Genomic DNA, 15,474 nt, shown 5'->3' with positions numbered 1-15,474 from the left:
CTGCGGGTTTTGCTTGTTTTATATTTGCCTACTGCAAATTAATTTTCTGCATGTTTACAATCATGAATTATTTTGTAATTACATTATAAAACAGATATTTTATAAATGTTATCATCACATAATTTCAAATAAACTATTGGGCTCAATTATGTGGGAATTGAAGTGGTTTGATCCATTAATGATTAAGTTATTACCTTATGTAATGGAAAGAAAACTCAGTTGTTATAGTATGCAAAATAAAAGTTTTGAAGGATGTTCAAAGAATCTACCACATTTTGGTACAACTGAGAGTTAAATTCTAAGAAGATGAAGGGACATCCAACAGGTTTTTCCAACAATAAGATAGTGCCATTTCAAGAACTTCAACATCAAATTCTTTTTTAAAATGTAGAAATGTATTACATTCATGGTGTGATAATCAGCAATAAATTGTTTGATGGAGGTTTCAAGAAAATGAACTAAATATAGAAGTTACAACTGGAAAAGTCATGCTTGATCTGTAGATATGAGTGTATCTTTGAACTATACAAAAGATGACAGAAATTAGAAGACAAATGGGACTATGTCCCACAACAGACAAAGGAAAGACTGCTTTTCTAAAACTTCAGGGGAGTTTCTTTTTGAAATGTGAGTTCAAATAGTTTAAAACAAGAAACTGTATGCTCAGTTAGCACAATAAATCATGATGAGTAGTTTAAACAATATCCTATATTCTTAATTATCACAATAAATCATACATAGTTTAAACAAGAGTCTGTATATGTAATGAGCACAGTAACTCATAATATGCAGTTTAAAAGAGGGCCTGTATGTTTAATTACCACACTAAGTCATAATATGTATAATTAGAACACTAAACCATACTGTTGTGTTGCAGAGGTGTGTAGATGTGTGTCTGCCACTGAAATGGGAGATACTATGTACTGTCACTGGAATGTGATATAATGGAAGCAAAATTAAAATATGCTGAGTCTTATATAATATCTTCTTCTTATTTTTTCAGCATCAAATAACTCCACTTCATGTGGCATCAAAATGGGGAAAAGCAAATATGGTGTCACTTCTTCTTGAAAAAGGAGCCAAAATTGACTCGCCTACACGAGTAAGTTTGGTATTTCCTCATATTTGTAGTTAAGGGACCTTATTTTTATCTATACATTTGAAACATGACTTTTTTTCACTATTATTTTTAAGAGATAAAAATATTTAAATTAATTTTGAAGTTTATCAGTTATAAAAAACATGAACTGTTTTTTTATGTTTAATCAATAAACTTTATATTCCTTTATATAAATTTCAGTATTTTACCTATTTTATTAACACAGAATGCATGAGAATTAGACAAAGTTTGAATTGAATGTCTTGAAGGAATGATACCTATTTATTAAATATATATATATATGTTACATAGAGCTGGGTGATTTAATCAATATAAATAATTTACTCTAAGCTATAAACTAATATTTTAATAAAAGTTATTGAATCAACTAATCAAAACTGGTGTTTTCAGTTATTCCAAGAACCAGTTAATTGAAATCCTGATTATATTAGTTGTCACAAAAGTAATCAAATATTCAAAATTAGGGTTTCCAGTTACATACTATTTTTGATTATTCTAACTACTCAATCTGTATGTTGCCACAAACTTGCTTGCCCTGTCTTTGTTATACAAAGCTTATAAGGCTGTTTTTCACTGTCACCAATTAACTGTTACTCAGACAGAAGGCAATTGTCCAGAGCACCTACCATTAACCTGCTTTTTGTGGTGGTTGTTGTTGTTGGTGGTGATGATGGTGAACTGCTGAAAAGAAAGAAGGGAACTTGAAGCATCATGCAATGTTAATTTGTCACAGGAAATTAGTTTACAAATAAAAGTAGGTTAGTACTTGGTTAGTAGGCTTCGCAGTTGATTATTACTGGGATGCATTAGTTAGTCAGTGAGACAATTATTTAATTGGATAGTAAATTTTACTAATTGCCCACTATATATGTGTATTGTTAGCAGGTGGGGGCCATGTTTTAATCTAATTATAAGAATCTTTTGCTAAATACAATTGATATGTGCCATGTGACTTTTATTAAGGAATTATCTTTCAAAAACTAGTTAAATTAATTGAAAAGGAACAACTTATTGTATGGTATTTATGGCAAACTTTATAAGGCTATCTGCTGTTTTTCCCTAATTTTAAACTACTGATCAGATGGAAGACAGACAATCGGCAGTATCCTCACCACCTATTCTAAGGGATTCAGTGTCACTCTTGCATGTACCAGGATGCTGTTTATCTTCCTTATGAGTTTATGTTTAATTAGATTTTTACTAAAATTTTAAAGTAAATTCTGTGTTCTTAGGATGGACTAACACCTCTGCATTGTGCTGCTCGGAGTGGCCATGATCATGTTGTAGATTTATTGCTTGAAAAAGGTGCTCCAATTACAGCTAAAACAAAGGTTTGTAAAATCTGTGAAGCTAGTGTTAATAATTGAAGTCTGAGATGCAGTGTAACTTAACAGACAAGTGAAGCTCCTAATCTTTACAATTAAAAGGAAAAACTTACTTTGATGAAACTGTTAATATATTAATATATTTTTAGGTTATTAAATGTAAAATAACATAAGCATTCAACATACGAAATGAAAGATGTCTTAGAGAAATATTTTTTATATTTTCAGAATTGTCTTAAGTTAAACTCCTAACTTTTCTCAGTTAGATTTTTATAAAATACTTCATTGTTTCACTGCTAATTGAATGAGTTAAAACTTAATCTTTGGTTCAGTATTAGGATATCTTTATTTTTATGTTTTAGAATGGGCTTGCACCTCTTCACATGGCATCTCAGGGAGACCATGTTGACAGTGCTAGAATATTACTGTTTCACAAAGCTCCTGTTGATGATATCACAGTTGTAAGTATTTTATCTGTTGTTTTGTGTTGTCGTTGTTGCTTATTTATGAAAAGGGATGCACAAATTTCATATATACATCTGTATGTGTGTATCAGATCATACAACTTTATTATACAAATAATGCTGACTTTTGTTTTTCTCACATACATATTTTCCATGACTTGAGTAAAGGAGTAAAAGTGCTGGTTATTGACCTTAAGAAGCAATAGCATAAAGCACAACTTAACCAAAAGCTGTAATTTACTGGATATGACTTAATTCAGAATTTCTGGTTTAATCACTGTTAAAAGTTTTTAAGTTTCTTATTGGTATTAGAATATTAGGTGTAAAAACTGTCTTTAGAAACATAAAGACTGAATAAACACCTTTCTGTAGGTCCTTGTCTAGTATAATAAACCACATGATAATATCTGTCAAACATTGATGCTGTCAGTTATTTGAGAATATCAGATAGTATTTCCTTCTTTTGTGCTACCCAGTCTGCCAAAGTTGCCAAAATTTGTTTGTTTGTTTTTGCAACATTACTATTTATCTGGTATCACAAATTTCTCCATTTAATAACCTCTTATCATCATGTACTTCCTTCTCCATAAAGTAACCCTTTTTAAGCAAGTTAGTTTGTTTTCCTCATTATTCTTTTTAATTTCATAGCTAATTAAACATTACTGGCTGGTTTGATATACCAGAATGTTTTGATACTTCACTAACTTCATAATATAATTATTTTAGAATTTTTAGGAAAACCAAATCTTTGTTTTTCACCTCATTGATCTATTGGTCTTTTAATTTTTGTTGTTCTTTTCAGACCTAAAAATCTTGACCATATCTACATGTGAAATTTCAGGCTTTTGGCTACATATTCTCCATATATATTACATTCTGAAATGATATGCGCACACACACACACACACACATTTTAAGTTTTAATATATATTTTTGGATATTTGAATCAACTTTTGTTAACATTTTCAGATAATATTATCTCACTGTCTAATATCATTCTTCTATATCCTTTCTTTGTATCAAATTTTAAACCCATAGTTAGCAGTAAGTATTATTAACATGGTACTTTCAAATAGCACAATTTTCTCTAGGAATGACAAGATAATCTATTGAATAACAAGACATTCTTCAATATACTTATGGCATTACAGTTTTATTTTCTGTGGCTAATGGAATTTTAAAAATGAACAGAGACTGAACACAAATGTATATCACAAAAAAACAATCTTTATTCAAATATACACAGTAAAAAATTTATTTACCACAGTGTGCTATCATCTTCACTGGAGAGTTAAGTTTAAAATCATTACATGATGTTGTAGATCAACTAACTTGGACAAAATCTTGTTCCAGGCTGAATAAATATTATTTTACCTAATTAACTTATTAATTTCAGACTTACATAAAGAGACTAGTGCTATCTTAATGAAACATAAGAGAGAGATTCAACTGCTGATGGAAAAGATGACTGTTTTATTCCACATATTATAGGTGGCCTAGCAAATATCTATACCATAGAAAGGAAAAATGTGCTACTATGGGTGAATGATATACAACAAGTAGCTGGAGTGAAAGTAACATAACAGCCTTCTTGACTGTATTTGAAACTGAACATGCTTGCACAATTACATTTCTGTATCAATACAAGGATATAAAAATCATGTTGTACTGATATAAAGCATTATGTTATTCATAGAACATAATTTGAAGCACAAGGTTGTTGAGTATGCTGTTTTCATTATGTTGAGTAATACTTTGTATGCATTTTTCACTATAATTATTTTACTATCTTTCATTTTAGTTTTAGCATAAGGAAATATCCAGTCTCTGATGTGGGTACATTATTGGAAATTTGCTGTAGCTTATTAAATGGAACAAGAATGAAGGTGATTTAAAATATATGTGAAAAGTAAATTTATCATCATGAAAATAGACCAAACCCACTCAAAACACATGTAATAGTGTCTAATGGTTGAATTACAAGTATGACCTGAAAATATCTGTTAAATGTAGAATATGTTCAAATGGTGTGAAAGACCATTAATGCTTTGTCAACAGTGGTTTTAATTCTTGCAAGTTTCTATAGCAAAAATTTATTTTCCCATTGACTCACTGTCAGTACTGTAATTGTATAATGATATTTTCTTTTTTATGGTGTAATGTAATATATTAGTGCAGTATTTTTTTTGCCATCTGTAAATTTTTGTTTTTCTCAAGATGGGAGTCATGAAAAATGGAAGTTGTTATTTTTAATAAGTCCTTGCTTCTTTTACTTTATACTTTTTTAATTTGATTGTCTTTTAATTCTGTAATGTCAATGTTTCAAAGTTTTGAACTATGTTAGTTCATCTTTAAACTTAACTACAAAATAAGTAAAACAAGAGGTATGGTTTCAGTAATTCAATGTTTGCTACTGTTGGATAAAATTCAATTAAAGTATTACAGTTATATTATACTTCATAATTAATGTGATATTAGAATTCATATTTGTATGCAGAAAATAGAATAACACAGCTATTACTTAAAAAATCTTATTTTACTTGCATAGTGTCTGTGATATTTCAAAAGGTTTTGAACTTGCATGTATTTCATAATAGTTACGATATTCTGGATACATTACCACTGTGATTTGCATCTAGATCAAAAGTGAAAAACTACTATCAACAGGTCCACACAGACCCAAACAGTAAAGACTCAACTATGTAAAACAAATTTCTAATAACTGTAAAACTGTACATATTAAATGTAAGAAGGGCATTGTTATAATAACTTATAACAATTTAATCATGAAATTTAAGATATCTTGTACAATGCAGATTTAAATTGGATAAGCTCAACTGGGCATAACTAAATAAACAAACTTATTAAAAGTTGTAATTAGTTACTATATTGTTTTGACTATATACTGTGAAATAATGTAGACTTTTTTGCATAGCAATACCTTTTTCTTTAGTTTTTGAACTTTTTGCATTGAATGGACTTTACTGTATTTGAAAACATGAAACCTGAATTTTACATTTTTACTATGACATGCAGCATTTAATTGGGCTTGCATATCTTTAGTAAAAGTGTGAATTATGCCACTTCTTAACATTTCAAATAGGGATAAGGATATTAATCCAGAGAAGAGCTTTAATTTTAAAAATTCATGTAACAATTATTTTTACCTCTTTTTGAGCTTCAAATACAGTGTAACATTGCTATCTGTATCTCAGTTATTATGTAACATTAAACTAATACATTTAAAATAATACATGGAGGCTAGTACATTTTGTTGTGGGGATGTAGGTGTTATTGGAGCTTTTTTTTGCTGTTGTTTTATTTATCTGTAATAGGAACCCCTGCATTCCTGTCAAACACTAGGTGCAGCTGGTCTTCAGTTTAAGAGAAGCATATGATTTTAATATTGTTTATTTGTAATGTATTGTGTTTGCTAAAATTTATTTCATGACTTAGTCTCCCAATTATTATGGATCACAATGTTACATAAATCAAATATTTATTTTCTGCTTCAGAGATAAAAAAAATCAAAATCAAGTTTTTAGAAGATAACTTTCTTTTTTTTTAGGATTTTCTCACAGCTTTACATGTAGCAGCTCACTGTGGCCATGTCAGAGTGGCCAAACTTCTCCTTGACCGTAAAGCTGATCCTAATGCTAGAGCCTTGAATGGTTTTACTCCACTTCATATTGCTTGCAAAAAGAACAGAATTAAGGTTGTTGAACTGCTATTGAAGTATGGAGGCTCCATTGAAGCTACAACTGAGGTGTGTTTGCAACTGAGTGACAATGAGATTGATGATACATTCATGATAACAACTAGACTTTCACTTCAAATAGATGTTAAGAAGTATCACATTTTGCAAACCATGTATTTGAGTGTTAATTGTAGCTTTATGTTGGTTTGTCAAGTTATACTTTTAATAAAATTTAAAAGTCCTTACTTTCAATAGTAGGCAGTGCTTATAATATGAAAATTAAAGCACTGAAAAGGCTTTCAAAAAAATGTAAACAAACTGAAACATAGTGAGTAAACAAACATGAAATTGCTGAAGAATGGGTATATCAAGTAGTAAACAAAGTAGTAATATCAATTAAAAGAAACCCTAATTCTGGATTTTTAGTTTCATCCTCTCCTTGACCATGAATATTCTGTTGATATTCAGAAATGTATTTGCACTGACATCACCTAGAATAGAAAAAAAACAAAACAAAAAACTAAATGGAATAGAAAAAATAAATCTGTTTTGTACAATGAAACCATTTGTGAAAACCTGTTGAAAAATCATAATTTATTGTAGTTTATAACTTGTTATGATGTTACATTATACTATAAATAGCTGTAAAGAAGTAAAAATATTTATTCAAAGTAGTAATAATTTCATTGACATGGTATGAAGGCATTTTACAGTAAAACATAATTTTTGTCCTTTTCATTTCCATTAAATTAAATTAATTATAAGAAAGTTTGTCCTTTTTTGTCTTTATATTAAAAATATTAATAATATTTTGGACATATATATTTTCTTAGTCTGGTCTTACACCTCTCCATGTATCTGCTTTTATGGGAAATATGAACATTGTCATCTTTTTGATTCAACATGGAGCTGATCCAAACATTCAAACAGTTAGAGGAGAAACTCCAATGCACTTGGCTGCAAGAGCTAATCAACTAGACATTATTAGAATCCTCTTGAGAAATGGTGCTAGTGTGGATGCTAAAGCAAGAGTAAGCATTTTATTTCCAATATCTTGTATATCTTAAACTTTGAGTAATTTCATTTCATGTGTTTGCATACTGTGCGATATTCCTTAAATGTTTGTTTTTACTGGTAACATTTAGTTTTTGATCTTGCTTTTAAGTCCATAAATAAATAATATGTAAATAATCTTTCACTGTGTTATTAATTAAAATGCCTTTGTAGTTTACGAGAAATTGTTGCGTGTATAATGTTATTTTATTTTTCTACCTTTCTCCTCTGCTTTTTAAGTTGTTTTTTTTAAGAAAGAAATTCTGTTAATATTTTTGTGATTTTGGCATCAAAATGATGGTATTTTTTATATTTGTATGGTATTATCAGGAACATCAGACACCTTTACACATTGCTGCTCGACTAGGTAACGTGGACATTGTCAGTTTGTTGATCCAGAATGGTGCAGAAGTAGATGCCACAACAAAAGACATGAACACTGCTCTTCACATTGCAGCCAAAGAAGGACAAGAAGAAGTTGCTTCTGTGTTGTTGGACAATGGAGCATCTCCTACTGCTGTTACTAAGGTCTAGTTGCTCTTGCATTTAGGTTTTTCTCTGTTAAAAATTTGCACTTTTCAAGTTCCCAGACATTAAAATTATAGAATCCATACTTGGTGCATGTTGTACAACAGAGTGCTTATTTGTATCTATCGGTCCATAATTGAGTCACAGATTTTAAACATAACGTGTATAAAAACAAAGCTTTTCTTGTTTACCACTTTGAATTTAATTTTTAAAGAAAAGCCTAAAACCTGATAACAAACAAGAGAAGTATTATCCTATCAGTTGATTGTTATAATTTACTCTGTAAATTATTTTCTTAAAGTTGATAAATGTATAAGCAAACTTTGCATCATATTATTTTCTTATGTTTTACATCTTGCAGAAAGGTTTTACTCCTCTTCATCTGGCTGCTAAGTATGGAAATATTAATGTAGTGAGACTACTGCTCCTGAAAGATAGTCCAGTTGATGCTCAGGGAAAGGTGAGTTTGGCTATGTTTGGCATATCATTGTTGAGTATTTTTTGTTTTGAAATTTCATTCTGTTGTGATAACATAGGTCTGAGGTTTTTAAGGACTAAAAGCCAGACCAAAATTTTCACATTTGTTTGATAACACTTATTACAAAGTAGAACATAAACAGATCATGCAATGTATAGGGAATACTTGATCCATTTAGAAAAAAATTAGAAAAGGAGTTACATGGAGTAATAGAATAAATAGTGAATAATAGGGAAGATAATAAAATATTTAATCATGCATTGAAAATTTATTGATAGATATAAATTTCTTTGCTTAATCATATCACCATTGGTCATGGGTCAAAGATCATGTCATCATGTTTGTTAACTTGCATTCAAAATTGTATTGAACTACTACTTTATAAATTTATGTCATAAACTTTGGTATCAAGCTGTATGTATATTATAATTCAACTTTTGGTGTTATACACTATTCAATTTAAAAGTAAATATAGATAAAACCTTAAACATCAATGTTCTGTGTCTCACATGGTATGTTGAATGTAGCACTGGTTCAAATTAGATGTTTGTGATGTCAAAATACAAAGTTTTATATAGATTAAGAACTCAGATTTAAGATATTGACAAGATGTAATATAAAATAAGAACCTTCTGTCTTTTCTATATGCTGAGATATTACTCATGTTCTGAATAAAACATGATGGCCCAGCTCAACACTTTATATTTTTCAAAACAAATCCTTATATACACTTGCATATGACATGCTAATAACAAATCCAAAGCTCAGAATGTTCCCAAGCATCTTTCTTGGCCATTTTCATGTGTTAGGGCACCATCTCATTCTATTAAAACAGAATTTCAAGGAGGTAGGTTGAGTTTTAGTCTGCTAAACATTTTGTAATTTTTTAGACCAAAATACACCTTGGTTACTAAACTTGATAACTTACAATGGAATATAGTTATTTATGATGTGTTGGTTATTCAAATGTATATATGAAACCAAAAAAGTATTATTTGGTTTCACATCCTCCACATGCAAAATCATTTATTTCTTTTTTTATGTCTTAAAAAAAGCAAGTTTAAGAATTTGTTTGTGAATAGTAATAATCTATATACATATATAATGTATAATAATTGAAATGTGATTGTATTTTACAAAATGCTACTCCACTAAAACCAAGACAGGTCACTTGCAGTTTTATATTACTGGATACAGTAATAATAGCACACTTACCCCACATCATTGTAACTTGTGTATTGTTTTCCAGACACAACTGGAAGGTCAACATAATAAAAATAATAAATCTATATAAATGTATAATTTTCTGAAACTTAAATTATATAGATGAAACATTTGTGTTTTCATGTTACCATTTTAATCATTCCAGAACAAAAAAAAATTTATATTTAATTCCTAATTTTTTAATGATGGTTATTAGGTCGGTCAAATTGACAGACCTCTGTATAGTTAGAGTAAAGAAAATATAAAATTTAATTAAAACAAGCCTTCAAAATATATTTAAGAAATTTTAAAGATTATACAAATAATATTTCAAATTTTTGGGATCAACAATAAGTTTTTAACCATGACATGAAAATCAATTTGTACTGAGACTAGTAAAGAAACTGACTCTGTTTTTACAAGCCTCTCTTTAGGAACAATATTTCATTACGAGACCTGTATTTTATTTGTACAATAGGCTTTGAATCATTACTAAAAGTCTACCAGATTTTGTGGAGATGTGCATACATCATTAAAAGTTGTAGTATAAATATTTAGCTTGTGCAAATATGTATACAAACTTGTATTTTTATAGTGAGCCTATCTCAAAAGGATTGGTGCAATTTAAAATTCTCTTTACCAGCCTTTTTACTGGGTTACGAAGAATACATTATCTAATATACTTTTTTTTTCCAAGTGAGAAATGAGTAGCAAAAAGTAAATTGTTTGTAGGAAACCATTACGTTAAAAATATAATTTTTTTTACTGTATTATACTGAGAATAGATGTTTAAAAGTACATAGTTAGGTAACCAGTTTTACTTCTATAATTGCCACATACAAATACAAACATGTATTGAACTTTTTCAGATATTTCATTATTGAGAGAGGGTTTGGAAAATCACTTGAAGTCTTATTTGTGTTAATGAATAAGTTAGTGCCATCAAGTAGAACAATGTATATTACTATTCTCAGTCAGCATCTATATTTGTTTGTTTTTTCCCTTCTAGAACAACAATACACAAAATAGTTAAAAGATAATCCAAATTTTGTAATATTTCAGCTCTGAAAAATCAGAACCACTAAAGAAATAACATTAGTAATTCCTTTTCTAAATTAGACTACAGAGAAAACATCTAAAAGTTTCCCGTGCATCAAGAGCTATCAAATTAAAGGAAGTGGGTATTTTCATCATATTGTTGTGAGTTAGCTCCATTGTAATAAATGTGCTTCTTTACCAATGGTGTAATTGCCCATACATCCAGACAAGTCAGACCACTATCCACAATATAAGCAAGCAATTACTCTCAGTCAGTTTGAACTCATAAAGTCAATGTATATGTTCTCGCAGAAACTGTGTCAATGTGTAAAAGGGAAGCAGCTAGTAAATAGCACTCACTGTCACCAATGTTCAAGCTGTTATAATCAACCTTCAGTCTTATAACACAACCCAAGAAACACAAATTTATGGCAACAGGGCAAGAACCTTAGATATTATTATTTATAGTATGGTACATTGTTGACTAGGCCATGTTCTGGTACCAAATATATTTTTTTTCTGTTAATTTCACTTTGCTCTGTTTTGCTTTTTCTAGTGGAACTTTTAAGTACAGTAGTTTTATTTTTTTCAGTGAAGAAAAATTATCACATTGTTAGTATATATGGAAGGCAGCAAGTGAATTTGTTTCAGTTTAAAATAACAGTTTTAATATTCAGTTCTAATTATTTTTCTATTGTTGTCCACTGAGAAAGAAGTTTCAATTGTGATAAGTATGAAACAATCTCATCTTCATTCATTAATTTTATATTGTTTCATTGTAAATTGTGGTTGTGTCTCATAACATTTTTTGATCTGATTTGGTAATTATCCTGTTAAAATAATACTTCATATAAGATCCTACTGCATTAATGTAGATTTCAAAATAGAAATATTTGTAAATACAAATTGAGGTATTTCACACATAATAAAGCATTTAAGTCCAGGTCATAACAATTCAGTGCTATTAACTGAAATATTTGTTGTATAGGTACATTATTCAATATGTTTTCTTGATTTGTTGCTTTACATGTAAGTATTAAAATATGGAATCTTCATTTATCTGTGTGAAAATAAATTGTATTAGGTGTGAAAAAGATAAATGTTAAACCACTGTGAGAGTTATTTCTGTATTCAAGCTGATTTGGAATGATACTTGGGATACAAAATAAATGGTTGTAAAAGGGTTTGCATTTTGTGTTCTTTAGAATGGTGTAACACCCTTACATGTGGCAGCACATTACAACCATGCCAATGTAGCACAGTTGTTACTTGAAAAGGGAGCATCTCCTAATGCTACTGCAAAAAATGGTTACACCCCACTTCATATTGCTGCTAAGAAAAACCAAATGGATATTGCTACAAGTCTACTAGAATATGGAGCTCAAGCCACTGCTGAATCTAAGGTAATTTTAACTTTTATAAGATATTGAAAATAAAATTAATTTGTTGTATAGTTAGCATTTCACTGTTAATCAGGAAATATTATTGAGCAAAAATAGTTGTTTTAGATCTAGTTATTATATGTGAATTTATATTTTAATTACATTTTGGGATAAATAAACAGATATTTTATATCCAAATATTTTAATGTATTTTCAGTTTATTATGAGTATTTTAGTACTTCTCTGACTATTTAATCAGTGTTACACATATTTCTCAGAATGACTTGCTGAATTTTTGCATCATCATTTTCAGGCTGGTTTTACACCACTTCACCTTGCTGCTCAGGAAGGGCATGCACATGTGACTACACTGTTGATTGAACACAATGCTGATGTAAATGCTAAGGCTAAGGTAAGTTTCTTTGTTTAGCTGGAAGTTATGCCTGTTTTTCTCTGGTTATGCTTAAATTAAGCAATCAGTTATGTGTTGGTAAAAATTTTAGCTTGAAAATATTTTTACAGATACTTAATAGTGTAAAGCAATTAAAAATTATTCTTTGTATGAGAATATTTTTTTCATAATACTTGAAACAAAGTTTGTATAATATTATGAAAATTTTACCAGTTGCTTTTGTTTTTCTATGCATGGCTAGGGCAGACCCATATTTGATACAGAAATCTGAACTATACAGATGTGATTGTTGGTTTGTTTTTCATGCTACAGATGGAAGGAAAGAACTATTTATGAATGTTCAGAATTTTAAGTACTGACAAAATTTTCTGCTCTCCCTTACCTGTGCTTCAATTATTCATCAGTACATATAAATTTGTTGCTAGATGCAGAGTTTTGTTTAATGAAATGTTGTTTTGAGTCCCAAGTTTTCTAAGTTGATAATATCTGCATTTATAGTGGTGTAACTCTATTTACTTAGCATACTGTATGTTCATATAAATATGTTTTTGTTCATTACCGTGTGATTTACTTTATTATGGTTTTTATTTCCAGAATGGTCTTACCCCTATCCATCTCTGTGCTCAAGAGGATCGTGTAAACGTAGCAGCAATTTTAGTGAAGAATGATGCTGCCATTGATTCACAAACAAATGCTGGGTACACTCCATTACATGTTGCTTGTCACTTTGGTCAAGTTAACATGGTTAGGTTCTTGTTGCAACATGGTACTAATGTGAATTCCATTACATCGGTATGTCTACAGCATTGCTTGTATGATGTTAAAATATATCCTGTTTCTTTTTTATAGTTTCCTGTGAAACACATAACAAAGCATATTAATTATTATGATTGTGAAATTCAGTTCTGAATGTTGGCAGATGGTGATTTTTTTTTCCATATAATAACATTGAATAGAAAGTTCATTGATAATTATTATTATCTATATATAATGCCTCTGAAATCATGAAGATTTAGATATGATTTTGACATGTAGTACTTTACTTACATTACTAATGTAATGTAAACACTTTGTGTTGGGAATATATGATGAACTGTAACAATTAATTTTCCATTTTTATTCAGTTAACTAACTGGTTATTTATTAAATTGCTAATTTAGTTTTTATACCAAAATGTGAATTTCACTGATGGAAAAATAATGTTGAGGGTTAATTTACTCCTTGGTTCACCACATTACTTGCTAAAGTTCAAAGCTAGGACCAGTTAAATATTGTCTATTGGGTATTGCATGATGAATGAGGATATTGTAGTCCTGATTCTCAAAACTGTCAGTTTTGATAATCTCATTTTACTGTCATACAGTTTCACTACACAAATTTACTTGAACTTCTCAAGTCTCATCTCAGTACTAAAAACTGCCATAAACTTTTGAAAAAGGTTCTGTGTTTTTCCAATCCATAGTACATTGTCCTTTCTGTCCTAATTTCAGAGGTCTTTTCTAAAGTTTAAATACTGGACCATGTACAAACATGAAATACATATATGTTTTTCTGCAGTAACTTTTCCATGTGAACCTCTTTTTTCCAACTTACTTGAAATAGTCCTTTTACTGTTTCCAAACAGCCAGCATAATCTTTCTTTCTTTGTACATTTTTAGTAATGTTTCTAACTGATATATGTTGGTACACTTCAAATTATCTGTGTATCTTTTTAGCTGCCCTTTCCTCCTCTTAGACTTTTAAACTTCCAACAGCAGCTAAATATTATAATGTTCTTTGAAATGCACATTTTGAAACACAAAAGTGTTTAAGCAATGTATACCTTAACTTTTTACTCATTTAAAAATATTTACATTTTTTCTCCATACATAATTATAAGTTGTTCATTTTTTTAAATTTCTCAGTTTTGCTTTTTTATTGCTTGCAAAGTCATTGGATGATGTTGCCATTTTACTGGTCATTCACTCCAGTTAACTTGGTTGGAAAAGGAGTATTCATTATTTAAAACAGGTTTCATGAATAAGGATTAATAGGTGAAATTCACTTAACCAATGTTTGATGTGTAAAACTAAGTTATTAGGATTTATCAATCACATTTACAATGTTGGTATTGTTGAATGTTTTTATTTCTAGCATGGATACACACCACTTCATCAAGCAGCACAACAGGGACATACTTTAATTATCAATATTCTCCTGGAACATAAAGCCTCTCCTAATGCTTTGACTAATGTAAGTAGAAGTATTGTTAAATAAAATATATTTGATCATTCTTTCTATCTCTTTTGACTACTTTATTCATTGATGTTAAAGTTATGTTTTTTAAACAAGTAGACTGTGAAAGTTATGTGTGTGTTTTTCTGTTGCTCAGTACGTATTTGGCCCAGTTTTTGTGGGCCATGGTTTGTATCATTTATTAGCAAAAAATTCAGTCACATAATATCTTACTGTGTAAAATGTTGATGCTTCTTTTCACTGATGATAAGAAAGAAATCTTATTCTTGTCTTCTTGATAACAGTAGTACTCTATGATTTAACAGCAAGGGCAAACAGCATTGTCAATTGCAAACCGTCTTGGTTACATTTCCATTCTGGAGACTTTGAAGGTGGTTACAGAAAATTCTACTATAAGCACTACAAATGCCATAACAGAAGAAAAATACAAGATTGTATCACCTGAGACTATGCAAGAAACCTTCATGAGTGACTCTGAGGATGAAGGTAAAAGGCTTTTCTGTTTGAGTTACTTTTTTATGACATTGTTTACATACACT

The 15,474-nt window shown here is 29.5% G+C and overlaps 1 protein-coding gene across 24 annotated transcripts in view; it reads left to right on the top strand.

Annotated features, from left to right (window-relative positions):
• LOC143234139 (uncharacterized) overlaps positions 1-15,474 on the top strand; it is a 221,370-nt gene that overhangs the window by 127,484 nt on the left and 78,412 nt on the right. For 18 of the 24 annotated variants that reach the window (XM_076471259.1, XM_076471260.1, XM_076471247.1 and 15 more), the window contains exons 7-18: positions 1,004-1,102; positions 2,353-2,451; positions 2,808-2,906; positions 6,478-6,675; positions 7,440-7,637; positions 7,990-8,187; positions 8,549-8,647; positions 12,112-12,309; positions 12,602-12,700; positions 13,295-13,492; positions 14,834-14,932; positions 15,241-15,421. In XM_076471259.1, the coding sequence (XP_076327374.1) occupies positions 1,004-1,102; positions 2,353-2,451; positions 2,808-2,906; positions 6,478-6,675; positions 7,440-7,637; positions 7,990-8,187; positions 8,549-8,647; positions 12,112-12,309; positions 12,602-12,700; positions 13,295-13,492; positions 14,834-14,932; positions 15,241-15,421 (1,765 nt within the window). Of the gene's footprint in view, positions 1-1,003; positions 1,103-2,352; positions 2,452-2,807; positions 2,907-4,710; positions 4,796-6,477; positions 6,676-7,439; positions 7,638-7,989; positions 8,188-8,548; positions 8,648-12,111; positions 12,310-12,601; positions 12,701-13,294; positions 13,493-14,833; positions 14,933-15,240; positions 15,422-15,474 lie in introns of those variants that run through there. The other 6 variants (XM_076471254.1, XM_076471253.1, XM_076471250.1 and 3 more) reach the window with 3 other exon arrangements.

Source organism: Tachypleus tridentatus, chromosome 12 (genome assembly GCF_004210375.1).
Source record: "Tachypleus tridentatus isolate NWPU-2018 chromosome 12, ASM421037v1, whole genome shotgun sequence".
NCBI classification, from domain to species: domain Eukaryota; kingdom Metazoa; phylum Arthropoda; class Merostomata; order Xiphosura; family Limulidae; genus Tachypleus; species Tachypleus tridentatus.
Note: the sequence above shows the minus strand (reverse complement) of the source record. Positions and strands in the feature narration are given on the sequence as shown.